Below are 27,958 nucleotides of genomic sequence, written 5' to 3' on the forward strand. Positions count from 1 at the left end.
AATCAGCAGACAGCCAACTTGCCCTCCGCGTAGCAATTGGCTGGAATTCAGCGGCCGCCCACCCCGTGGTGCGGTCTTGCGGGCGCTGGTGAAGGGAGCTTCGCGGCCGGCAGAGTGAGAGTAGGTGCTGCGTTCCTGACTACCTTCGTCCGCGTTACAACAGTACGGCCATGGCAGAACCGCAGCCCGCGTCCGGCGGCCTCACCGATGAGGCCGCCCTCGGCTGCTGCAAAGACCCGGACCCCAGCACCAAGGTGGGCGCAGAACCTAATTCTCCAGAGTCGGGGCCTGCCGTGCGTGGCGCGACTGGGACCCCAAGGAGGGAGCAGTCCCTCGGGCTCAACCAGGCCTCGCTTGGGCTGGATGATTCGAACTCTGGATTCGAACCCCATCCTACCACCACTGCAGCTCTGCCCGCCTTGGGCGGATCGGAGTGGGCTGGGAAGAGGGCCAGTGGTGTCCGGTGGGGGATCTGGAGAGGGTCCGTTTCTTCAAGTTGTTTGAAAGACTGCGATCCTGCTTGCTTTAACTTGCTTGATTTGGGACGGTAACAGGAAACCATGGCTAACCCAGGGTCAGAGCTCATGTCTGTGGGTGTGCGTGTTCCCCAGGGCAATAGAGGTGGAGGGTAAGAAAAGAAGTTTCTGAACTCCAGTCTACGTTCGAAGGTCTACGGGCCGGCTTTTCCCAGCCGGGATCATTTTCTGTAACTGTCCTGGCTCCGCGTTTAACTCCTCCAAACCAATCTGATAGCTCGTGACTTTAGCCGCGCCCAGAATTTCCCTTTGGGTTTGGCCTTTCCGGTTGCTCACGGGCGCACTTTGCTCGGTGGCCCCAGGAGAGATTGGCAGAATCATGGAGCTTAGATCCGAAGGGAATCTTGGAAATTCCTTCACAGACCATCTCCTTGCAGCTGAGACCCAGTAAGAGGAATGACCAGTTGCATATGAAGGCTCTCATCCCTTCAGCTTGCTTAACAGGTCTATACTGAGAGTCATTGTAACTCACTCAGGTGTGGTGCCTCCGGGCGTTGTCAAGATCAGACCGGGCAGCCGCTCCGGGGGTTTACTCCAGTGTACTCGTCACTGTCAGAAAACGCCTTTGTATGTATTCATTTGACTGGGGAAGTTCTAAAATCCCTGAAGTTTGAGTATGTGCTTTGTACAGACCTCTAAGACCGGTTGGTGACTTTAGTCCCTTCTTGCTCTTTGCCTTTAGGGTGAAGAGTCAGATACTTCTAATTGCTAAATCCTTTGACTAGCACCTGGTAGTACTTAGCTTAGGAAAAATGTTAGCCACTGCAAAATTAAGAGGGAAGAAGTAAATATATACATTTCCTCTCACACTTAATCTTACTTTTTATACTCTTTAATGTTAATACCTTGTTATTTCACATAATATAGATTATTCAGTGTAAATTAATTTCCCAGGTAACTGGGCATTTTATATACTGGACTATTAAAAAAAATATTTGAAGAAGAGCTTGATAAAATTGATTGAGTACAATTCTTTCCATTCTTAATTTACACCTTTTTTTTTTGGCTGCGTTGGGTCTTCGTTGCTGCAAGTGGGCTTTCTCTGGTTGCGGAGAGCAGGGGGCTACTCTTCGTTGCGGTGCACGGGCTTCTTATTGTGGTGGCTTCTCTTGTTGCCGAGCACGGGCTCTAGGCGTGCGAGCTTCAGTAGTTGTGGCTCGCAGGCTCAGTAGTTGTGGCTCGCCAGCTCTAGAGCAGAGGCTCAGTAGTTGTGACTCACGGGCTTAGTTGCTCCGCGGCATGTGGGATCTTCCGGACCAGGGCTCAAACCCATGTCCCCTGTATTGGCAGACGGATTCTTGCCACCAGGGAAGTCCTACACACTCTTAATTTATGTCAATTTCTCTTGATTAGAAGGTTTTTTTTGTTTTTGGCCATGCCATGTGGTATGCATGATCTTAGTTCCCTGACCAGGGATCGAACCTGTGCCCCTGCATTGAGAGCATGGAGTCTTAACCACTGGACCTCCAGAGAAGTCCCAGTAATTATTTTTTGAGATTAGTTGTTTTGCACCCTAGAAGCACCGTATGGGGGACATAAAATGGAGTATATAATAGCAGCTGGGATATACTGAGTGTGCCAGGCCCCGGTTTGTTATTTTAAGTACATTACTTAATTTAATCCTCACAACAACCCTGTGAGGAAGGCAAAATTATCTCCGTTTTATATATAAGTAGACAATGGCACAGAGGTGTTGAGTAATTTGCCTAGCGAGGAACCCACACTCCCTATTGTGCTTCTAGAGTACTGACTACAGCAGTAATTTTGGAACTTGACATGAAGGAAAATAGAAAACCTAAATGAATTAATTCAGTCTGATCACTGATCATCTGCTATATGTAAAGAGCATGGTAGATACCTTGGGGGACATTCAAATGAACAAGATGAAGTTCCTCCCTTCACCAAACATACACCAACTCTAACATAAGATGGAACTGGGATTATGTGCTTTTGAAATTATAAAGCACTGTGGGAGCGCAGAAAGTAGAGATTTTCAAAGGTGGCATCTGTGGTATACACAGGGTATTTGGAGGCTGAAGACCTACGTTTGAATCCCCAATTCTATCATTGGCTATAGTGATCTTAGCAGGGTGTAAACAAAGCTGCTATAAGGATAAAATGTATCTATGATCTTTAAACTATGAAAAGCAATACAATTCAAGGTTGTATTTCAACTGTGGATATCAGGGAATGCGTCAAGCAGAAGGTGGGGGTGAGTCTAGGCCTTGAAAGATGGATGGGGTCCCAACATCACATGGGGGACGGTTACATGGGAGGGCATTCTAGGGGGAGGAAACATCTGAGCAAAAATGTGGTGAGATGGCAGAAAGATGCAATGTGGAGCATGTTCTGGAGAAATGAGTTACCTTGTTTTTGGTTCACGTTCAAGTTATCTAAGTGGTGGAGCAGTGGTGGAGAAGACTAGAATGGTAGGTTGGAGCCAGATCATGGAGAGAGCTTAGAATGTTACTTCTAAGAAAATCGAATTTTATATAGTTAGTGGGGAATCACTGAGGGATTCAAATCATTCTACAGAATAGATTGGAGGGATCCAAGCCTGGAGGTGATGAGAACACCTAAAAGGCTCTTCCAGAAGGTGAGAAAAGTGATGAGGGCCTAGTTTGGAAAGAAGAGAGAACAGCAGTGATAGAAAGTCAACTTGTTTGTTGATTATTTGCATCTTTGTCATAAAGGCAGACCAAAGAATGTACGGCTGCACCACCTTCTGGGCTGTCTTACTTAGCTAACTTTCTTCAAAGGCCAAGTGCTTCTTTTCCCAAGTAGTGATCTCCTGAAATACATTCTTTTTACTGTCTATCAGTGTCCTTTGATAAAATTATTTGGAGTCCCTTCCCACCTGAGTGGTAAATGATGAGGTCAGGGAAAACTTTCAGTGTTGGCAACACTTAAGCTGGGTTTTACCAAATCAAAGGAGGTAGCTAGGCAGAGTTGCGGGTAGGGGTTGAGGGAAGAAAGAATGGCAAGGAAGGAAGAAGGACAATGGCCAGATGGATGAATGACTGTTCTCGGCAGAGAGAACTGTAGTATATATAAAAGCACGGTGACATCAGAGAGCTGATGCAGGGACCTACAGGTATACAATGAGACTGAAGTTACAGGCAATAGGAGTTAAGGGGAAGGTACATAAAACAGTCATTGGGATGCTCAAAGAAAATATGAACATTCTCACTTGGTTCATTTGTTTTTCTCATCCTATGAAGATTTCTGTTTGGTAAATGTGTTTTTTTTAATATATGCTTTATTATTATTATTTTATTATTATTTATGTATATTTCTCTGTGTATACAATTAAAATATATATACATTTATGATGGGGCATACTCTTTTTTTTTTAACTGCTAAAGGTATGAAGTCAACACCATTTAAGGTGACCAGTTTAGTGGAGTGGTAATAAAAGATGAAGTTAGAGAAGTATGCAGCAACTGCATGTGTGTCCTTTGGGGACTTTCTTCTAAAAGTTGTGAAGGATTGATTTTTTTTTAACATCTTTTTTTTTAAAATAGATTTTATTTATTTATTTATTTGTTTATTTTTGGCTGCATTGGGTCTTCATTGCTGTGTGCGGGCCCTCTCCAGCTGTGGCGAGCAGGGACCACTCTTCGCCGTGGCACACGGGCCTCTCACTGCGGCGGCCTCTCCCATTGTGGCTCCTGGGCTCCAGAGCGCAGGATCAGTAGTTGTGGTGCACGGGCCCAGCCACTCCATGGCATGTGGGATCTTCCTGAACCAGGGCTCGAACCTGTGTCCCCTGCATTGGCAGGCGTACTCTTAACCACTGAGCCACCAGAGAAGCGCCTGAAGGATTGATTTTTAACCTAGAAATGACACAGTTGGCCTTTTGTTATAGAAAGATCAGTCTGGTACCATTATAGGAAGATCACTCTGGATTGCATTTGGGTTAGCCTGCAAGAAGCAGAGAGACCAGGCAGGCTTTGACAGTCGTCTAGGCAGGAAGTAGAGAGGACATGAGCAAGGTAGTAGTGATCTTTGGAAAGGCAAGGAGAAAGATTCCAGAGGGACTTGAGCAGTCAGGTTAATGGGACACTTGGATTGGATTACAGAGGGAGTGGCGAGGAAGGAATCTGAGAAGACTTCAGGGGTCTGACTTGGGCTGACACCCAAGTCAGATTCTAGAGGCATTCCCTGTTGGTGATGTAGGAGGGAATATTTATTTGGGCTGTAATTAATTTGATATTTTGACTCAGGTGGAAATGTTGAGTAGACTGGATGGAGATGTAAAACCAGAGCTGAGGTTAGAGGTATGGCTGCAAGATTGAAACTTCCCTTTTCTGAAGATGGAAGGTGGTAGAGGCAATGGAGATTTTGATTTTGATTCTGAGTAAGATTTAATATGTAAAGCTCCTTAGTAACAGTTCTAGAGAAATGAGTATCTTCATCACTAGAAAGAGAATTTGAAAGGTAGGACACAAAGTCAAGAAACTTTTTTGCCACTGTTGTAGCTTTTTTTAAAAAATATATTATTTATTTATTTATTTTTGGCTGTGGTGTGTCTTCGTTGCTGTACGCAGGCTTTCTCTAGTTGCAGTCAACGGGGCTACTCTTCATTGCGGTGCACAGGGTTCTCATTGCGGTGGCTTCTCTTGTTGCACAGCACGGGCTCTAGGCGTGTGGGCTTCAGTAGTTGTGGCATGCAGGCTCAGCAGTTGTGGCTCGCAGTCTCTAGAGCTCAGGCTCAGTAGTTGTGGCGCATGGGCTTAGTTGCTCCGCGACATGTGGGACCTTCCCGGACCAGGGATCAAACCCGTATCCCCTGCATTGGCAGGAGGATTCTTAACCACTGCGCCACCAGGGAAGTTCCCAGCATAATTCTTAAAAACCCTAGGATTTTCAGAAGGGTTATGAGCATTGGCTTCAACTTCAAGTCACCAGCGTATTAGCTCCTAACAAGAGAATCAGCCTGTCCTTGGAAGCTTTGAAGGCATTGACTTCTCTCTAACTATGAAAGTCCTAGGTGATATCTTCTTCTAATATAAAGCTACTTCATCCACACTGAAAATCTGTTGTTTAGTGTTGCCACCTTCATTCATTATCTTAGCTATTTGGATAACTTGCTGCAGCTTCTACAGCAGCACTTGCTGCTTTACCTTGTATTTTTATGTTATGGAGCTGGCTTCTTTCCTTAAACCTCATGAACCAACCACTGCTAACTTCAAACTTTTCTTCTGCAGCTTCCTCACTTCTCACAGCCTTCTAGAATTGAAGAGAGTTAGGGCCCTGCTCTGGATCAGGCTTTGGCTTGAGGGAATGGTGTGGCTGGCTTGCTTTTCTATCCAGACCACTAAAACTTTCTCCATGTCAGCAATAAGGCTGTTTTGCTTTCTTATCATTTGTGTGTTCACTGGAAGAGCACTTTCCTTTTCCTTCAAGAACTTTTCCTCTGCTTTCACAGTTTGGCTAACTGGTGCAAGAGGCCTAGCTTTCAGCGTGTCTCAGCTTTTGACACACCTTTCTCACTAAGCTTAATCATTTCTAGCATTTGATGTAAAGTGAGAGACATGCAACTCTTCCTTTCACTTGAACACTTAGAGGCCATTGTAGGGTTGTTAATTGACCTAATTTCAATATTGTGTCTCAGGGAATAGAGAGGTCCGAGGAGAGGGAGAGAGATGGGGCAATGGTCTATCAGTGGAGCAGTCAGAACACACACAATTATCAATTAAGTTTGTCATCTTATGTGGGCATGGTTCATGGCACCCCAAAAGGATTACAATAGTATCATCAAAGATCACTGATCACATATCACCATAACAAATACAATGAAAAAGTTTGAAATATTGTGAGAATTACCAAAATGTGGCACAGAGACATAAAGTGAGCAAATGCTCTTGGAAAAATGGCACTGACAGACTTGCTGGACACAGGGTTGCCACAAACCTTCACTTTGTAAAAAACAAAAAACAAAGAAAACAATATCTGTGAACTACAACAAAGTGAAATGCAATAAAACAAGCTGTGCTTAGATAAAACAAAAACAGGAGGACTCTGAAAAGCAGAGAGAATGGCAGACTGGCTAGGGACCTTGAGACCCTAGGAATAACATGGTGGTATACACACACACACACACACACACACACAAGCTATGCAAAGAGTGTATGCAAAAACACTATAGATAAATCAAAATGGAATTATAAAAAAAAATTCCAGTGACCCACAAGAAGGCAAAGATAAAAAGAAGGGACAAACAGAAAACAAAAATAAAATGGCCAATTTAAGCCCTAATATTTCAATAATTACATTAGATGTAAGTATACCAATTAAGACAGATATTGGTGGAGTGGATTTAAAAGCATGCCTCAAGTTATCTATTTGTGAGGTGATGGGTGTTAACTAAATTTGTGGTAATCATTTCTCAACATATGTAAGTTGAAGTCATGCTGTATACCTTAACCTTATATAATACTGTATGTCAATTATATCTTAATAAAACTGAAAGAAAAATAAAAACATACCCCACCTATATGCTGTCTACACGAAACTTACTTCAAATGTGATGACAGAGGCAACTAAAAGGATGGAAAAAGATATATAAACATTAATCAGAAGAAAGCAGGAGTGGCTATATTGTTTCAAATGCAGTAGACTCTAGAGCAAAGACAGTTATCATAGAGAAGTACATTATATAATGATAATAGGGTCCATTGACTAAGAAGACATAGCAATCCTAAATGTGTGTGCCTCAAACAATAGAACTGCAAAAAATAAGTGAAGCAAAGACTGATATATGGAAGGAAAAAGAAAAATCCACAGTTTTAGTTGGAGACTATACTCCTCTCTCAACAATTGATTGAACTAGACAGAAAATTAGCAAGGATATAGACAAATTCAGCAACACCATCAATAAACAAGATCTAATCAAGATTTATAGAACATTACAGCCAGTAACAGCTGAATACAGGCATACCTTGTTTGTATTGCACTTTGTAGATACTAGGTTTTTTTTACAAATTGAAAGTTTGTTGCAACCCTGCATGAAACAAGCGTGTTGGTGCTCTTTTTCCAACAGCATTTGCTTGATTCTCTCTGTGTCACATTTTAGTAATTCTTGCAATATTTCAAACTTCCACTGTTATATTTGTTATGGTGATCTGTGATCAGTAACCTTTACAACTCACTGAAGGCTCACATGATGGTTAGCATTTTTTAGCAATAAAGTATTTTTAATTGAGGTATGTACATTTTTTTAGACATAGTACTATTGCACACTTAATAGACTACAGTATAGAGTAAACATACATGCACTGGGAAACCAAAAAATTTGTGACTTTTTTTAAAAAATATTTATTTATTTGGCTGCGCCGGGTCTTAATTGTGGCACATAGGATCTTCGTTGCAACATGCGGGATCTTTTAGTTGCAGCATGTGGGCTCCTTTAGTTGCATCATGCAGGCTCTTAGTTGCAGCATGCAGAATCTAGTTCCCTGACCAGGGATTGAACCCCCTGCACTGGGAACGTGGAGTCTTAACTACTGGACCACAAAGTCCCTGTGTGACTCTTCATTGTGATCTTTGCTTTGTTGCAGTGGTGGCAAACCCATGATATTACCGAGGTATGCCTGTATAGTTTTTTTTCAAGTGCACACAGAAGAGATACCAAGGTAGACCATATCATGGGCCCTAAAACTAACTTCAACAAACTTGAAATAATTGAAATTATATAGAGCATGTTCAACCACAGTAGAATCAAACTAGACATCAGTAGCAGAAACATAACAGGAAAATCTCTAAAAACTTGGAAACTAAATAACACATTTCTAAATAATCCGTGGATCAAGAGGAAGTCTCAAGGGAAATTTTAAAAATTACATTGAACTGGATGAAAATGAAAAGAGCATCTCAGCTAAGACAGTGCTAAGAGGGAAATATATAGTATTAAATGCATATATTAGGAAATAGGAAATGTCTTAAATCAAGAATTTGTTTCCTCCTCAAGAACCTAGAAAAAGAAGAGCAGAATAACGCAAAGCAAACAGAAGGAAGGAAATAATAAAGAGCAGAAATCAATGAAATTTAAAACAAATTAGAAAAAAATCAGTGAAACAGCTGATTCTTTGAAAAAAACCAACAGAATTAACAAACTTGTATCAAGACTGACAAGAAAAGAGAGAAGACACGAATTACCAATATCAGGAATGAAATAGGGGATACCACTACGGACTGCAGACAAGAGAAGGGTGATAAGGGAATACTGAAAACAGTTCTACATACATAAATTTGACAACTTACATGAAATACACCGATTCCTTGAAAAACACCAACTACCATAACTTACCCATATGAAATAAATAATTTGAATAGCTCTATAACATAAGGAAATTGAATTCATAATAATCTTTTTAAAAAAATATCTTCAGTTCCAGATGATTTCACTGGAGCATTCTTCCAAACATTAAGGAAGAATTAGCATCAATTCTACACAATCCCTTCAAGAAAATTGAAGAGGAAGGAACACTTTTATTCATTTTATAAAGCAGTCATACTACCCTGATATCAAAACTAGGTGAAGACAGTACAAAAAAAAAGAGATATTACAGACCGATATCTTTCATAAGTATGGATGTAAAAATCCTTAACAAAATATTAGCAAATAGAATTCAGTGGTATATAAAAAGAATCGCATACCATGATCAAGTGAGGTTTACTCCAGGTATGCAAGGCTGGTTCAGTATTAAAAAAAATCACAGTAACTCACCATATTAGGAAGCTAAAGAAGAAATATCACATGACAAAATTCAACACCATGATTTAAACACTTTTGTTTTTTCAGAAAAAATAGGAATGGGAGGGAACTTCCTCAACTTGATAAAGAGCATCTATGAAAAACTTAAGAGCTAACATTATACTAAATGGTGATGCTTTCTCCTTAATTTGGGGGAACAAGGCAAGTTTGCTCTCACCACTCTTATTTGACGTAGTGCTGGAAGTTCCAGCTGGTACAGTAAAGCAAAAAAGGAAATAACAGTCAGGCAGATTGGAAGAGAGAAATAAAACTGTCCCTATTTGCAGATGACATGATTGTCTACATAGGAATCTTAAGGAGTCTAAAAACCCTGGAACTAGTAAGTGAGTTCAGCAAGGTTGCAGAATACAAGATAAACATACAAAAATCAATTGGATTTCTATATATTAGCAAAGAACACATGAGCACCAAGATTAAAAATACAATACCATTTACAATTGCTCAACAAAATTAAATATCTAGGTATAAATCTATCAAACATGTACAGAATTTGTATGCTGAAAATTACACATCGTTGATAAAGGGAATCAAAATCTAAATAATGGAGAGACATACTGTGTTCATGATTGGAAGACTCAGCATAGCAAAGATGTCAGTTCTCCACAAATTGGTATACATGTTTAACACAGTCCCTATCAAACCTTTTCTCTTTAGATATAGTCAAGGTTATTCTAAAATTTATGTGGAAGGCAAAGAGAGTAGAATAACTAAATCTTGAAAAGAATAGGGTGGAAGGAATCAGTCTACCTGATTTTAAGACTCACTATATAGCTGCAGTAATCATTACTCCATGGTATTGTCAGAGAGATAGATATAGATCAGTGGAAAAGAGTAGAGAACCCAGAAATAGACTCACACTAATAAACCCAACAGATTTTTCACAAAGATGCAAAAGCAATTCAGTGGAGAAAGGACAGATTTTTTCAACAAATGGTGCTGTAGCAATTGGCCATCCATAGGTAAAAAATGAAGCTTTACCTGAGTTCACATCTTATACCAGAAAATCCATTTAGAGGTGCTCAAAGGGACCTTCACTTTGACCCTTTGGTTCACTCCCTGCTCCACTTTTTATAGTTTTGTCAGGATTACATTGTAGGCACGTAGTACATGTACTAGAAATATCCCTGATTGTACCTTTAAAGTTTTTTCACAGTAGTTTTAAATTAATTAGATTTGGAGATTGCCCACCCCGACCCTCACAAAAGACTGATTATTTCTACCATTCTTCCTTTTTATAAGGCAAAGGAGCAAATCTTTGTTACCTTGTAATCATCCCAGAAAACCCAAAGATAGTTTGAGCATAAAAGACATCTTTTATTATTCTGAATTTAGAGCATAATAAGGAAAAGACAAAGTTAAGAACTGTCTCATGAGACAAGACATCAACTTTAGTCTTTTTTAAATGCAAGATATATTTATTTCAAACAATATTTTAGAACCATAGCAATAAACAGTGATTTTTAGAAACTTTTAAAGAAAGGAACATTTTTCCAAGATCATTCAAGTGTTTATCAAAAGTAGCAGAGGTATTCTGTTACAGAGAGTTAGCAGAATATCTTGGTGATAAAAAGAAAACTGTTATCTGAGCATAGAATAACTTGATCATCTTATAAAAAGCAAGCCCTGCTTGTTTTTTTATATCGTCCAAATAATACTTTGGCAACAAAGGATTTACACACCTCTATTTTTTATGAATAACTCCACTAACATTGAATATACTTTTAATCTTTTTGGCATGTATAGACTCCTTTTTACAAGTTAAAAATGATTTTAGAGTTTATATTTGTGTTTTCTTAGAAATAATCTATCATGTTAAGTCTTCTCAGTCAGAAAAATGGTGTATCTTTCCATTTTTTAAACTATTTTTTCCAGCTTTATTGAGATAAAATTGACATATAAGGTGTATGTCATATACCATGGGCATGTCCAAGTGCTTCTAAAGCAGCGTTTTAAATGTCTTCATATATTCTATTATGCCTGTGTCATAATTTATCTATTTCTTCATTGTTAGAGGTAGGTTAGCAAGGTGGTTGAAAGCAAGGACTTTGGAACCAAACTGTTTGCACTGCAGTTTTTTCTCTGCCACTTACTTTCTTAGCAGTAAAATGGGGATGGTATAATACTTATCTCAGAGAGTAGTTGTGAAGATTATATAAGTTAATTTCTGTAAATCATTTAGAACAGTGTCTGGACCATAGTTACTGTGTAAATGTTGTGATGAATGTCTTTATACATAAATCTTTGTCCAAGTTTCTAATTATTTCCTTACATAGATTTTTAGAAGGGCAACATTTTGATCGATGAGTATGAACTCTTTAAGACTTTTAAAGACTCTTCAGATACAAATTGCTTCTTAGAAAGATTGTAGGATAGGTATAGGGTTAGGATAGGATAAGGATAGGGATAGGATAAAGAGGGTTGTTGAACTTGTTTTACAGCACTTGGCACAGAGTCTACAGAAAAGAAAAACAAACAAACAAAACAACAACAAAAAAATCCTCTCTGACTAAGGTACCTGGATTTGAACATAGCCTTTATGGACTGAACACAGGTATTTAATAATAATAAAGCCATGATGGACTGAGGGGACAAAATTTCTTTCTTCTTAAACAGTGTGTTGCAATGGTGGACTGTTGGTATTTTGTTACAGGAAGCAAAATTAGTGTTGATAACAAGTAGTAAAAGTTAAAGGTGTTTAATATATACTGTTTCCCTTTAGGATTTTCTCTTGCAGCAGACCATGCTGCGAATTAAGGATCCTAAGAAGTCATTGGACTTTTATACTAGAATTCTTGGAATGACGTAAGTAAACTGTTTATTGGTGCCTATAATGTTTAAATACATAGCTTTGCAAATATAGGGAATGTTTTCAGATCCACTGTAAAAATGGATTAAAGTTTGCTTCAAAGGTCACAAAAGTCCTTTTGGCCAGGAGTCTGGGACTAGGCTTGACTGACTAGGGGTTCTGTCAGGTTCCTCTCCTCTATCCCAGCCAGGCTCACTGGGCAACATGACACCAATACTTGCATTTTCTCTGACTCCCTTCTCTCTAAGAGCTGCCAGTTAAATCCTTAATGTGTCCAGACTGTTTTGATGTTATGGCCACTTTTAGCCTCTTGTTTACTTCAGAAAAGATATAGCTATTAAGACACAATACTTAGAAAATGAATGAGTTTTAGGTAAACTCATTCATTTTCTAAGTTTTAGGTAAACTGGCCGTCTATTCCATTTTTATAGGATGTGTTCTCTTTGCTGAATAGGTAATATTCACTGATCTTATAATCTTTAAGACATATTTCTTTTTCTTGATTTGTTTCCCAAAATAACATGAGGGTTTTTATTTGTTTTGGGTAATATAGATACATAAAGAATAAAACAATCTTTAATTTACTGCCTAGATAACCTCCATTGACATTGAGAGAAAACTTCAAGTAATACAGTATATGTCTATGTTAGAAAATCTGACCAATTCTGAGAAATACAAAGTGAAAAGTGACAGCTTCCGTCCCCCAGTCCTCTTCAAAGATAACTGCTGTTAACAGTTTCTTATAATTCTTTCCAGAAAAAGTAGTTTTGTGTGTATTTATGACATAGTTAAAGGGCAGAATGAAACCAGATTTACTGAACACGTGCTATTTGCCAGGCACTTTATATCTCATTTCGTTGTCTTTACAGTAGGTTTATGAGATAGCTTATATCCCTATTTTACATGGAAGGAAGAAACCAAAGTTTAAAGACATTAACTTAATGACCCCAGATTCCACAGTGGGCACATGGCAGAGCTGGAATTTGAATCCAGGTTTGATCAACTCCAACGTTGACCTTGTTTTTAAAGAGCCCCCAATAAGGGTACAACTTGACATTATATTGAAAGATATGCTGAGCTGAGAAAGGCAAGTTAAAACATGTTCAAGTGTTCCATTTCCCATCTGATTGGTCTGTCTGCTTTGGTAGGTGCAGAGATAGTTTTCAGAATTGGAGTATTTGAGGTGTTTGATACATCGTTATAAACAAATTAGAGTAAATCTTATTTGTGATGAGTCAGTACATAGCTCTTAGTGGGCCAAGGCATATAACATGACAGTAATAAGTAAAAGATTTGGAACAGAACTCTAGAAACTTTCCATTTGCTATGCTGCAACGATTCCCTCTCGTTGATTTTGAATGAGGTCGTGTTTGAGCATTTAATCCTCCCTAATCTAAAGAAAATTGTATTGTGTGTATCCTCATTCTACCCTACTCCTTGCAAAATAATCTTACCGTCTTTAAACTCAGTTTAGAGGCCACGACTTCAGTGAATCTTCTCAGAACCTCAGGATGAGTAATTCATCACGCACTCTCATCATCAGTCTCTCCTTTTCCACTGCTCTTTCCCCTCAACCTACAAAAAAGCTTAAGTCTTCTCTATTCTAGGATAATTCTTGCCCTCCGCTCTCTTGCTGTCCTTCCCGTCATCATGACCATCTGTACAGGTAGACCACCACTTACTGTGTCACTTGCTCACCTCCCATTCTCCAGCTTCTGCTGTCGCATGCTGCTGAAACTGCCCTCACAGGACCTTTCCATATCTGCTCACCTCTTCTCAGACCTAATCCTGTCTGACCTTTCTGCAGTATTTGATACTGTAACCACTTTATTGTTGACATTCATGTCTTTTGTGATATTAATCTGTCCTTCTCTCTTAACACCTATCCTCAGTTTCCTAGGAGTTTTGGCATAGTAAGAACTCAATAAATTTATTTTTCTTTAACTCAATGTCTTATAGCTGAAAGAACAATAAGGTGTGATGTGTTATATTTTTCACTAAAAATAAATAAAATTTTCTTTTGAAGATACCTTTTGCCATTTATAAGCAAGTACCATAAATCCAACCAAGTTTCATTATATTTGAAGAATTGATGAATTACAAAAGTTTCCATTTTTATTTTTACTTTTTATTTTTTTTGCGGTCCGCGGGCCTCTCACTGTTGTGGCCTCTCCCGTTGCGGAGCAACAGGCTCCGGAAGCACAGGCTCAGCGTCCGTGGCTCACGGGCCTAGCTGCTCCGCAGCATGTGGGATCTTCCCGGACTGGGTCACGAACCCACGTCCCTTGCATTGGCAGGCGGACTCTTAACCACTGCGCCACCAGGGAAGCCCAAAAGTTTCCATTTTAAAAAAAATTTTATTTCACTGATATATATAGATGAATAAATATTTTTAAATTAGACATTTTAAAATTGATTTTCCTTGCTTTTTCTATTAAAACAGCCTCACCAGGCTTCCCTGGTGGCGCAGTGGTTGAGAGTCCGCCTGCCGATGCAGGGGACGCGGGTTCGTGCCCCGGTCCAGGAAGATCCCACATGCCGCGGAGCGGCTACACCCGTGAGCCATGGCCGCTGAGCCTGCGCGTCCCGAGCCTGTGCTCTGCAACGCGAGAGGCCACAGCAGTGAGAGGCCCGCGTACCGCAAAAAACAAAACAAAACAAAAAAACCCAGCCTCACCACGTACAGCTCTTATTCTTAGTAGAACTTGAATATTGTTATGTTGATTTTAGTATGAATCAGCTTTTCCTATTGTTAATTGATTCAGACTTGTTGTTTAATTTCAGACTACTCCAAAAATTAGATTTTCCCACTATGAAATTTTCACTCTATTTCTTGGCTTATGAGGATAAAAATGACATCCCAAAAGATAAAGATGAAAGAGTAGCATGGGCATTCTCCAGAAAAGCTACACTTGAACTGACACAGTGAGTATCAGTTTTTATTTTTTTTATATACTCTACATTTTTTTTAAGCTTATTTTTTTTAAACTTTTTTTCCTTTCTTATCAGCTTAATTCAAACCAGGTCTACCTAATCACTTTCAACTTGTAACAGTATGTTTGAGTATTTTATATGGATCTTATGGTCTTTGTATTGTTCTTGTGGCATGGATAGGGCAAGTGAGATCATTTGCCTTTTAGATAGAGAATATAAGACTGAAATGGCAAGATATTTTTCAAACGGTAGCTAATGAATGTTTAGGTACTGTAAGTAAGGCCTTCATAATTTCAGCATTTTTGTTGAAATTGGCATTCCCCTTCTTTCTTTTTTATTCTTTATGTTGTTTCTGTGCACCCGCTAAAAACTATCAAAAGACTATTTGTTTCAGGGTGTGTGATTTAATGTGTCCCCTGATTCAAAACAGCCCTGGAATCAGAAAGACCTAGACATGAGTCTTGGCTCTGACAATACCTCTGCGACCCTAAACAAGTTATATCACCTCCCTAAGTGGCAGTCTCATTTATAAAATGGAGATACTCAGATCTAGCCCTTGGAGCTGTTCTGAGGACTTAAAGAAGTATAAAGTACTTAGCACAAGAAATGATAGTTGCTATTATTATAATTATTGTTCTTATCCAGATGCCTAGTTTTATTGTCTCCTTAGTCATTCTTTGCCCATTTGCTCTTTCTATAGTTGAAAACTTAATATTTACAGTAACAGAGATTAGACCAAGTATATTAAGTAGCATATATACATGGTAAGATTTCAAAGATTGTTGCAGCTTTCTTTTCAGAATATCTGTTCTCCAGGTCACTTGTAATTATGTTTTCCCTCCTTTTGTAGCAATTGGGGCACTGAAGATGATGAGGCCCAGAGTTACCACAGTGGCAATTCAGACCCTCGGGGATTTGGTATGTTTGCCTATTTGTGTGTAATAAACATGGATTTGTGTGATTTTTCCACTGTGTACCTATTTATGATTGTAAGCAATCTAAAACATTAAGTATAGTCAATTTGTTAGGAGTATGGTTATTTTTATTTTCCGCAAATAATTTTATTTAGGAGTTGTTTAATTTCATCATCTCAGTCTAAACTTTTTACATTTACTCTCTCACAATGATTTTACCTTTCAGTTTCAGTATTATATTTCCAGTAGATGTTTTAATTTAAAAAACAGAAAAACAAAAATGATGGTTAATAATAATCCCGATTTCTGCCAGCATACACTTCTGCCTTGATCTCAAATCTCTCAACCAAAACAAGAGTATTACCAATTTAAATTGGCTGCTATGTAGTCAGTATCAATAATAAGCCCATTAAGCATGAGTAAATGGTTACTCTTTTGTGTTGTAGGTTATTCTTAACAGATCAAACTATTTATGAGCCAGTATTGGGCTATGTTAAATAATTTATAATTCAGAGCAACTAATTAATTTATTATACCCAGCCAGTTAGATTCTTGTTCTTTAATGTATTATAGGTTTTGAACCAGCTTGATTCAGTCTGTTTTCAGATGCCTTATGTTGAAATAAACTAGTTTTGGAAGCCACTTGTGGCACATGGGTACGCTGTTGTAATTTTTCCTTCTTTCTCTCTGCCTTGTTTTGGGGGTGATTACCTAAGGTCACATTGGAATTGCTGTTCCTGATGTTCACGGTGCTTGTAAAAGATTTGAAGAACTGGGAGTCAAATTTGTGAAGAAACCTGATGATGGTGAGTCTGCTACTTGTCTTCTTCAGGCCTATGTTTAGTTATATAACATTTACTAAGTACCCACAGAGGGTACTGTTGTAATAAAATCATTTGGGTTGCAAGTAACTTGGAATTCTACTCCAGCCAGCTTAAGGAAAGAAGGGAAATGATTGGAAGAATACCTAGTTATCTCAGGGAACTGAAAGGCAGCACCTAGGGTGGCTTCACATGGGACTAGTCACAGGATCTAGAGAGCTGTCAAGGACCTAGGCTCTCTCTCCACCCTTTGACCCTACCATTCTCTCAGTGACCACCAGCTTTCGCTCTCTCGGGTATATCTAACCACCCAAAAAAGTAAGTTCCTTAAAGTCTGTTTCATCTGCTGTTAATGTAACTACACCAAGTCTCTTCAGTTAATAATTTCCTGAATTTTTTTTTCATCCTTTTTCAACCTTTGCGTGTCCTTCAGTTTTACATATATCACTTGACATAGTATATATCTGGATTTTGTTGGATTTACATGTATTATAATTATTTTATTTAGATCTGTTTTTGCCACCATAATTTATTATTTAATTTTCATTTGAAATATTTCACTGTTTAATTTCAATCCTTTTTTTTTTTTCAATTAGGAGATTTGATATCCAAATATCCTCCTCCCTAGTAAGGAAAGAACTTGCTTCCCTCTACCTCCATTATGTTGCTGTTACTCAGGCTGGGATATTATTGGTCTATTTTTCCTTTTTCTTTGGCTTTGGCTTTTTATTTTAAGGTAATAAATATATCAAGGTATATATTTTTTCTCCATAGATCTCTTGCAGCATCTTTCAGATTTTTCCGTTCCTTTATTAAGTACCTCAACCAAAACTGTTTTTAAAGGGTTTGTGAGGCAAAACTCTTGAAGCTCTGTATGTCCCAGAACCATGCCTTTATACATATGAATGACAGTTTTGTTGACTGTAAAATCTTAGGTTTATTTTCCTTCAGTCTTGAAAGTACATCTATATTGTCTTATTTTTCCCATCCAGTGTTGCTGCTGAAAAATCTGATTTGTGTTCCTTCATCTAGTTTCTTCTGTTTTGTTCTAGAGGCTTTTTATATTTGTTATTTCTTTGTCCTTGCCTTCCTTCTGGGAGATTTCTTCAAACTGGCATACCAGTTAGCTAATTTTTCCTCAGATGTATCTGTTCTTATATTTATCTTCTGTATTCTCACCTATTATGTAATTAATTTCAGCTATTATGATATTGATCCTGAATTTTTGCTGGGCTCCTTTAATATTTTCTTGTTCTTGTTTCGTATTGGTCGTATTGAATATTCCTCGTTGCTTTTACATGTCTTAATAGTTCTTGGTCCCCATTGATCTAATATTTGTTCTTCTGTTTGAATGTATAATCCATTGTTTGTTTTATAGTTATATTCCTCAAATTCTTATTATTTTGGTCTCAGAGGTTTTTTGTTTTTTTGTTTTGAAACTGAAACCATTAGCTATTCCAAACATCAGGCAGTGTGAATGGGGGAAGGCCAGACCTCAGTCCTTAAAAATCCACATGTTCTCAGGGAGATGTGCTGAGCAGAGAGAGAAAATAAGAGTTAAACAAATACTTCACATTCTGTAGTCAGATCCTTTTCCCCCACTTTGTCCCTGATGGAGTAGTAGTATTAGTAGGAGACACTTCTGGGATTGTCTTTCCCTCACCCTGGTTGTGGGGAAAGTGAGATCAGTTGGTACCCACCTGTCTTTCTGCCCTTATCTACTCCTGAGGACATTTGAACCAGTAGTTTCAACCCCCCACCCCCACCCCGTGGGAGTAGGTGCTAATGCCCAAGGCACTGGAAGAAGCAAGAGCCAAACTAACAAAACTCCTGTTTATTCTCCCACAGCCTTGTGGTCCAGCCAAAAGTACCCCCTTCCACACAAAGCAGTTTAAACAGTTACTACCCCACCCCCACCATTCCTCTCCCCAACTATCACCTCAGGGCATTGTACTTTTTTTTTTTTTTTTCCTATTTTTTTAATCTGTGTTCCTCTGGGGTTGATCTTGAAGAAAGGAGCCAGAGATAGGAGTCAACTACTTCAGCATCTCGGTACCAAAATAAATTTCCGAGGTCACATTTTTCCATTTAAGCAAAGAACTCTACTACTAGACCTACTAACCTCTCAATCCCAGTTTTGAATTCCTGGGAGAAAGAATCTGATTGGCAGAGCTTGGGTTACACAGAATAGTGTATGACCTAAGCATCTCGGTCCTTTGGCTGTGTAGATAAGCCATGCTACCTCCTCCCTTGAGCACCTATCTATTTCCTTTATCCTCTTTAAAATAAGACAATTTCTTTGACTACTCAGCTAGTAGCATGAAGTGATAATGTGCAGGTGAAATAAATACCTGATACTTACAAGATGCAGCCAGTCCCACAGTTTATTTCAGGAGAGTTGGTTTACAGCTATGTGTAGAAGATAAAATATGTCATTCTGAAAATCGTGCATCTGGGCAACACCGACAATAGAATTTTTTTAAGTTAAAACTATAAACAAAACAATGTAATTAACTAAAATGCAAATTAAAAATTGAATTAATAAAAAATGTATTTAAAATTTTTAAGGTTTTTTTTTTAAAGTCCTTTCAATAATGAAAATCATTTTGTTTTACAGGTAAAATGAAAGGCCTGGCATTTATTCAAGATCCTGATGGCTACTGGATTGAAATTTTGAATCCTAACAAAATGATAACTATTATTTAGTTCTGTGAGAATGCTGCTTTGAGATTTCAGTGAAGACATTGTGGAAGGTAAAAAAGGAGACAATGTGATTCAAGATATTCATTTAACAGAAGCAACTAGGACTGATGGATTATTGTCTGAATTCAAATTGTTCTTAAGTCTATTTCCCTTTCCTATTTCAGCTATGTTTTTCACCTAACTGTTCAGTCATTCTAGTTTTAAAATAGTGCTTTGTCTTATGTCCTTGAATGTAGTTGTACAACTACTTTTTTAGGCAATAATTAGAACAATTCCGTTCAGAGGCTGCATTTGCCTTCTATCTTCTGACGAGATACAAGTCTGCAAGTCTGCCTTTGAATCATCATTTAAAAAAAAAAAAAAACCACTTAATATGCTTTGTTGTGATTACCTTCTGAGGTTTCAGTTCCTCAGAAGTAACTTCAGAATGGGAAGTAAAGAACCCCAAACAAAAATGAAGCTTCATGTATATTTCAAATAGTATAAAGTTTATTTTACAAAAGAAAAGTTACTCTTGGGAGAAATTCAGAATTATGCTGACAAGGATGTGGATAGAAAAACTAATTTCTTCTCGTTACAAAGTACTTTGAAAGTTGAAGGACTAACCTCTTTATTTTGGGATGGGGAAGAGGATGGGAATATTACATACTGGGTATGCAGACACGGACTAGGCTGTCACATACTTTATCTCCCTTAATCCTCCACAGTATCCTGTGAGATAGAAAGTAGGCTGGACATGCAAAATAACTTTAATGAATCCAAGGCAATATAAATAGGCTAAGGACTCAAGATCTCATCATCATTTTTAGTATTTAGATTATACCTCAAAAATTAGTACCTTGGGGCTTCCCTGGTGGCGCTGTGGTTGAGAATCTGCCTGCCAATGCAGGGGACACGGGTTCAAGCCCTGGTTCGGGAAGATCCTACATGCCACGGAGCAACTAAGACCGTGTGCCACAGCTACTGAGCCTGCGCTCTACAACCCGTGAGTCAAAACTACTGAAGCCTGCGTGCCTAGAGCCCGTGCTCTGCAACAAGAGAAGCCACCGCAATGAGAAACCCGTGCACAGCAACGAAGAGTAGCCCCTGCTCACAACTAGAGAAAGCCCGCGTGCAGCAACAAAGACCCAATGCAGCCAAAAATAAAATAAATAAAAAAAAAATTAGTACCTCACAGTACCTCCTTCACTAGTGTTCTTTGTAAAAACCTTCAAAGAGTTTGAGCATTGTCCTCTCAGCTTTCGAGCCTGAGTACCACGGTGAGGAAGAAGCAGTGGAGGAAGTCTGGAGCATGCGGCTGCTCTGGGGGTGCCTGGTTGTCCCTGTGCAAGTGGTGCTTGTGTTTCTTGTGAAGAGCCCCTACCCCAAGGTCTTCCAGATGCCAGTAATTATTCAGGATAAATTATGTTCAGTGATAACATAACTTAGTTATCAGAAATCAGCTCAGTGGTCTTCCCTGCCATGATTGACTTTTTTTTTTTTAATTTTTAAAATTTATTTATTTATGGCTGTGTTGGGTCTTCGTTTCTGTGCGAGGGCTTTCTCTAGTTGTGGCAAGCGGGGGCCACTCTTCATCGCGGTGTGCAGGCGTCTCACTATCGCGGCCTCTCTTGTTGCGGAGGACAGGCTCCAGACGCGCAGGCTCAGTAATTGTTGCTCACAGGCCCAGTTGCTCCGCGGCACGTGGGATCTTCCCACACCAGGGCTTGGACCCGTGTCCCCTGCATTAGCAGGCAGATTCTCAACCGCTGTGCCACCAGGAAAGCCCCATGATTGACATTTGATAGGTTTTAAAAAACAAACTGATTTTGAAAATCTCTTATGGCACAGATAATAAGAACATCCAGTTTGTGGTTTAACTACATCTGGATTTTTTGTGGACTCTAGTGGAAGACCTTTGGATAGGCCTTGCCAACTGTGCTTACACTGCTAGAAGCACTTTCATTTCCTTTTTGGATGGAATGGATTTATGTGAGCAGTTCAAACAAAAAGTAGTACTTATAGACTGAAGTAAAATAAAATTTTAGAAAAGACTGTGTTTAGTTTGTAAACTTCTATCCAGCATGTTCTTTTTAAAAAAAAATCTGCCCTTGGGGGGTACTGCAAGGATTTTTGAAGGGGCTTGCAGACTCATTGAGAACTGGGAATAGTTGTAATTCTATACATCAGGCAAAGCACATAATTTCTATGGATAAGGAAGGGTCGGGAAGATGAGAAGAGGAAAGTAAATGGATAAAGGGTTTTGGTAGAAAAAGTGCAGAGAAGAAGAGAAGACAAATATCAAAAATGAGTCATGGAAACCAGTGCTGGTACATTTTGGGTACTAGCATTACCAAGTGGGAGGGTTATTAGATTCATAAATTTAGTCATTTAAACCTTTTTTCCTCAGAAAGAAGCCTTCTCTACTTGCTAAGTAAAACTTGCCAAAAGATAGCCCTTGCTACTCTTTAAATCTGATCCCTGTATGCATTGAAAAAATATGTATTGTATCACTGGGCCTTGCTAGGGATTAGAACAATTCACTTCTAAATTAATTTATCTGAGCAGCGGTGACATGAAAGGGTGAATTAGAGCACAAGAAGTTTTCTTCTTTTCCATTATTGGACAGCCAGACTGTATAGCTTACTGTTAATGTAAAATAAATCAGTTGCTCATGAACCCTACATGAGACTCAGTTATAATACATATGGTCTGAATAGGAGCTGATGACTGTGAGAGAATCGCTACGGCTTCCCCATATAGCATTCTGACCAGGATTGCGTACAGTGTATATAAATATTCCTTGGCAACACAACTGCCTGTGAAGAGGGTTATATCGGTAAAGATGCATGCTGCTGACAATAAGAAAAGACCTGGGCTTCTCTGGTGGCGCAGTGGTTGAGAGTCCGCCTGCCGATGCAGGGGACACGGGTTCGTGCCCTGGTCCAGGAAGATCCCACATGCTGCGGAGCGGCTGGGCCCGTGAGCCATGGCCGCTGAGCCTGCGCGTCCGGAGCCTGTGCTCTGCAATGGGAGAGGCCACAACAGTGAGAGGCCCGTGTACCGCAAAAAAAAAAAGAAAAAAGAAAAGTCCTAACTCTATCAGATGTAACAAGCACTTCAGAAGTTCTGGAATTAGTTGATAGAGGGTTCAGAACTATCAGGCACTCTGGTTTCCTTCTATCTTTGCCAAACTGTCATTCTCAGCAGTTGTTTGGGGGGCTAATAATACCTGTGATCAAAAACGCCTACTATGAGGACTTCCCTGGTGGCGCAATGGTTAAGAATCTGCCTGCCAATGTAGGGGACACGGGTTCGAGCCCTGATCCGGAAAGATCCCACATGCCGCAGAGCAACTAAGCCCGTGTGCCACAACTACTGAGCCTGCGCTCTAGAGCCCGTGAGCCACAACAAAGAGTAGCCCCGGCTCACTGCAACTAGAGAAAGCCCGTGCACAGCAACGAAGACCCAACGCAGCCAACAATAAATAAATTAATTAATTAAAAAAAAAATGCCTACTATGATTCCAGGTGTCACTGTACAATGTCCAGTGAAAGAAAATAACCTGTTTTTCCTTTTGTGTCTTTAATGAGTGTAAAACCTTTCTCAAAGCTCATCAGCAGAATTCTCCTTATGTCTCAAACCAGAATTGGGTCACTCGCTTGGCTCTAATCATTGACAGAGGGACTGAGACCACTCTGACTTAGATCGTATTTACTGCAGTTACCTACATGAGGGTAGACACCGCATCCAAACTGAAACTGCCAGAATGAAGGAGCAAATAAGGGCTTCTGAAAAGGCGAAACAGAAGCTGCAACAGGGTGAAATTAAATATTGAAAACTTAGTGGGTGCAAGCGTGCTGTAAGAAATCAGAAGACATTTCCTGCCCTCAAAGAACTTGTTCTGAGATTGTGTTTCTCTATACCAGACTTACCAAACCCTCCTTATTATAACATAGGAACGTTTATAACATCTATCACACCCACTATCCTAAAACAAAATTCATATATAACTTACCTATATACACAGTTTCAAAAAGGATCAGTCCAATGCCTTTATTGTAATAAAAAGGAGAAATAAATCAATTTTTAATAAAATATGCATTTCAATATGTAAATGCCCAGATACTACTACACTAGAAAACAATGAAGTAGTCAGGTGCTTTCTCTTATATATGGAAGAAGTAAAACTGTTCAATAGCGTACTGATAACTCTATTTGGTATTTTAAAATAGAGACTAAATTCATGATTCCTGAAGAGCTATAATGTTACAACTTTATTTACTTATTTATTTTTTTGGCCACGCCACGTGGCATGGGGAAATCTTAGTTCCCCAACCAGGGATCAAACCCATGCCCCCTGCAGTGCCCTCGAAGTCTTAACCACTGAACCGGCAGGGAAGTACCAGTGTTACAACTTTAAATGCATACTGATAACAGGTGTGTTTTATTGGTCACTCAAAGAAATTGAATGATGTTACTGTTGGAAACATCATTTTCCAAAATGGTGATCAATTCTCATGGAGGTTTTGAATAAAAGAATAATATTCCTTCTGTTTATAGGGTAGTTTTGTCCCCAGTGAATATTAAAATTATACATACAAATAAGTAAAATGGAAGTTCTAGGCTCAGAAGATAAAAGCAGATGTTATAATTTTTTAATTGACATAACATTGTGTAAGTTTAAGGTGTGCAGTATGTTGATTTGATACCACCATAGGGTTAGTAACACCTCTATCATGTCACATAATAATCAATTCTTTATTGTGATGGGAATGATTAAGATCTAGTCTCTTAGCCTAGAAATCAACTACAAGAAAAAACTGCAAAAAACACAAACATGGAGACTAAACAATATGCTACTCAATAACCAGTGGGTCACTGAAGAAATCAAAGAGGAAATTAAAAAATATCTGGTGACAAATGAAAATGGAAACACAATGATCCAAAATCTATGGGTTACAGCAAAAGCAGTTCTAAGAGGGAAGTTTATGGTTATAGAGGCCTACCTCAGGAAATAAGAAATCTCAATCTAACCTTACACCTAAAGGAAAAGAACAAACAAAACCATCCTTGGCTAGCACTTCTGCTAGTATATAGGTGGTGACCCTGGTGGAGTGACCCAGACTGTCATCTCTGAGGGGTCTGAGCCCCTGGATGACATGTCCTTTTCAGACCAGCCAGGGTTGCTGCACTTGTCCATTTGCCTTTAAAACTGGGCATGAGCATACCAACAGGCACCTAAGTGGGTCACATGGTTGCTAAGCATACTCCTGGCTGCCCCCATTGTGTAGCAGCAGCCCCACTTCTTCCTAATGATAAGGGTCACTTGCTACTGCCGGAATGGTGATTCTTCTTGTCCAAAGTAACAGGGCAGCAACCAAAGCTTAAAAGTAATGGGATTAATCCCAAAGCAACCTACAGATTCAATTAAAAAACTATCCAAATCTTAGTGACTTTTTTTCAGAAATGGAAAAATTCAAACTAAAATTCACATGGAATCTCAAGGGACCCCAAATAGCCAAAACAATCTTGAAAAAGAAGAATAAAGTTGGAGGATTCACACTTTCTGATTTCAGAACTTACCACAAGCCTTCAGTAATCAAAACAGCATGATACTGGCATAAAGACAGACATATAGACCAATGGGATAGCATAGAGCGCAGAAACAAACCCTCACACATATGTCAAATGATTTTTGACAAGGATACCAAGAGCATTCAGTGTGGAAAGGACAATGTTTTCAACAAATAGTTCTGGAAAAACTGGATATCCACACACAAAAGAATGAAGTTGGACCTTTATCTTATATCATCTGTAAAAATTAGCTCAGAATGGATCAAACAAATGTAAAAGCTAAAAGTATAAAACTCTTAGAAGAAAACATGGGGGAAAGCTGCATGACATTGGACTTGGCACAAATTTCTTGGATATGATACCAAAACAAACAGGCAACAAAAGAAAAACAGAGACAAATTGGACTTCACTAAAATTTAAAACAAATTTACCTGCTTTTTTTTTTTTTCTTTTTGCTGTACGCAGGCCTCTCACTGTTGTGGCCTCTCCCGTTGCGGAGCACAGGCTCCGGACGCGCAGGCTCAGTGGCCATGGCTCACGGGCCCAGCCGCTTCGCGGCATGTGGGATCTTCCCGGACAGGGGCACGAACCCGTGTCCCCTGCATCGACAGGCGGACTCTCAACCACTCCGCCACCAGGGAAGCCCAATTAAAACAAATTTAAATTTAAATTAAAGGACACTATCAACAGAGTGAAAAGGTAACCCACAGAGTGGGAAAACATACTTGAAAATCACATCTGATAAGGAGTTAATATCCAGAATATATAAAGAACTCCTCCAATGCAACAACAAAAACAACCCAGTTAAAAAATGAGCAGAGGATTGAAAATCAAAACCACAATGAGATACCATTTGCACCTATTCAGGTAGCTATTATATATAAATGAAAACAAAAACAAAATAACAAGTGTTGACAAAGATGTGAAGAAATTAGACCCCTTGTTCACTGCTGGCGGGAATGTAAAACAGTGCAGCTGCTGTAGAAAACAGTATGGCAGTTCTTCAAAAAATTAAACATAGAATAACCGTATGTTCAGCAATTCCACTTCTGGATATATACCCAAAAGAAAACAGAGACTCAAACTGATATTTGTACACCAGTGTTTGTTAGCAGCATTATTCACAATAGCCAAAAGGTGGAAACAACCCAAATGTCCATTGATGGATGAGTGGATAAATGAAATGTGATATATACATACGATGGAATGTTATTCAGCCTTAAAAAGGAATGAAATCCTGAAACATGCTACAACATAGATGAACCTTGAAGACGCTGGGCTAACTGAAATAAATCAAACACAAAAAGATAAATACTGTGTGATTCCATTTATATGAGATACCTAGAATAGTCAAATTCATAGAGACTGAAAGAATGGTGGTTTCCAAGGATTGGAGGGAAAAGGAAATGGGGAGTGATTGTTGAATAGGTACAGAGTTTCAGATGGGGAAGCTGAAAAAGTTCTGGAGATGGATGATGGTGATGGTTTCACAACAATGTAAATGTACTTAATGCCATTGAGTTGTATACTTAAAAATGGTTAAAATGGTAAACTTCGTTTTGTATATTTTACCACAGTAAAAGAATTAATGGGACTCATATTGTGTGCCCTGGTGAAAGTGTCTCACTTTTTAGAAGGACCTCTAGACAAGCAGAACCTGGAGTTGTGGGGATAGGAAACACAAATTCTCCAAGAAGATAACTGGAGCAATGGTGGTAAGAGGGGCTGCTTATATTTTCCACCATAGTTGCTGAACCCATATGATATCTATTGGGAGTATAGTACTAATCATGATAATTGATTTTGGGTATATAATGTGTCCCTTCGGTTTTTAAGTAAAAATAAAAGACACGTTTTTCATTTTCACCAGGAACTTTATTGAACAACATATCCACCCTTTTGTTCCACTACCTTCTGCCATTTTTCAGGCAACTTCATAATTCCATCTTCCCAAAACTTTTAATCTTTTTGAGCAAAGAACTGTTCCAGCTGCCTTTTACAGTCTTCCAGGGAATTGAAATTTTTTCCATTAAGAGAATTTTGTAAAGACCGAAATAAATGGAAATCCGAAGGTGCAATGTCTGGTGAATACAGTGGATGAATCAGAACTTCCCAGCCAAGCTGTAACAGTTTTTGCCTGGTCATCAAAGAAATATGTGGGCTTGCGTTATCCTGATGGAAGATTATGCGTTTTCTGCTGACTAATTCTGCACGCTTTTTGTCGAGTGCCGCTTTCAGTTGGTCTAATTGGGAGCAGTACTTGTTGGAATTAATCATTTGGTTTTCTGGAAGGAGCTCATAATAGAGGACTCCCTTCCAATCTCACTATATACACGACATCACCTTCTTTGGATGAAGACTGGCCTTTGGTGTGGTTGGTGGTGGTTCATTTCACTTGCCCCATGATCTCTTCCATTCCACACTGTTGTACAGTATCCACTTTTCATTGCCCATCACAATTTGTTTTAAAAACAGAACGTTTTCATTATGTTTCAGTAGAGAATCACATGTGGAAATACAGTCAAGAGGGTTTTTTTGGCTTAACCTATGTGGAACCCAAACATCAAAGCAATTCACATAACCAAGCTGGTGCAAATGATTTTCAATGCTTGGTTTGGATATTTTGAGTATGTCCGCTATCTCCCGTGTGGTATAACGTTGATTGTTCTCAATTATTGTTTCAATTTGATTGCTATCAACTTCAACGGGTCTACCCAACTGTGGAGCATCGTCCAGCGAGAATCTCCAGCACGAAACTTTGCAAACCACTTTTGACACCTTCGATCCATCACGGCATCTTCTCCATACACTGCACAAATCTTTTTTTTGTGTTTCAGTTGCGTTTTTACCTTTCTTGAAATAATAAAGCATAATATACCAAAATTGTTGCTTTCTTCTTCCATATTCAA

General features: G+C 39.0%; 1 protein-coding gene across 5 annotated transcripts; it reads left to right on the top strand.

Annotated features, from left to right (window-relative positions):
• Window positions 1-81: 81 nt before the first annotated feature.
• GLO1 (glyoxalase I) lies at window positions 82-27,932 on the top strand. 5 transcript variants are annotated; one of them, XR_012334473.1, is made up of 8 exons: window positions 82-254; window positions 12,035-12,117; window positions 14,906-15,046; window positions 15,906-15,973; window positions 16,686-16,775; window positions 19,408-19,543; window positions 26,627-26,764; window positions 26,920-27,932. XR_012334473.1 is itself a non-coding variant. In XM_019949913.3 (7 exons), the coding sequence occupies exons 1-6, from the start codon at window positions 171-173 to the stop codon at window positions 19,494-19,496; spliced, it is 555 nt and encodes a 184-aa protein (XP_019805472.1). In that variant the 5' UTR covers window positions 82-170; the 3' UTR covers window positions 19,497-19,543; window positions 26,920-27,932. The 5 variants fall into 5 exon arrangements, 4 of the variants coding, with proteins under 4 accessions (XP_019805472.1, XP_019805471.1, XP_073666878.1 ...); XM_019949913.3 differs by lacking the exon at window positions 26,627-26,764; XM_019949912.3 differs by lacking the exon at window positions 26,920-27,932 and having other exon boundaries at window positions 26,627-26,915.
• Window positions 27,933-27,958: the final 26 nt, after the last annotated feature.

The sequence above is a fragment of the Tursiops truncatus genome, chromosome 10, assembly GCF_011762595.2.
Source record: "Tursiops truncatus isolate mTurTru1 chromosome 10, mTurTru1.mat.Y, whole genome shotgun sequence".
Taxonomy (NCBI): Eukaryota; Metazoa; Chordata; class Mammalia; order Artiodactyla; family Delphinidae; genus Tursiops; species Tursiops truncatus.

What these genes read in the sequence shown, in the direction of transcription:
- GLO1 (XM_019949913.3), top strand. Translation starts at nt 171, where the DNA reads ATGGCAGAACCGCAGCCCGCGTCCGGCGGCCTCACCGATGAGGCCGCC. An exon ending in ACTAGAATTCTTGGAATGAC is followed by an intron (nt 12,118 to 14,905) that starts GTAAGTAAACTG and finishes GTTTAATTTCAG; the next exon opens with ACTACTCCAAAAATTAGATT. An exon ending in GCTACACTTGAACTGACACA is followed by an intron (nt 15,047 to 15,905) that starts GTGAGTATCAGT and finishes CTCCTTTTGTAG; the next exon opens with CAATTGGGGCACTGAAGATG.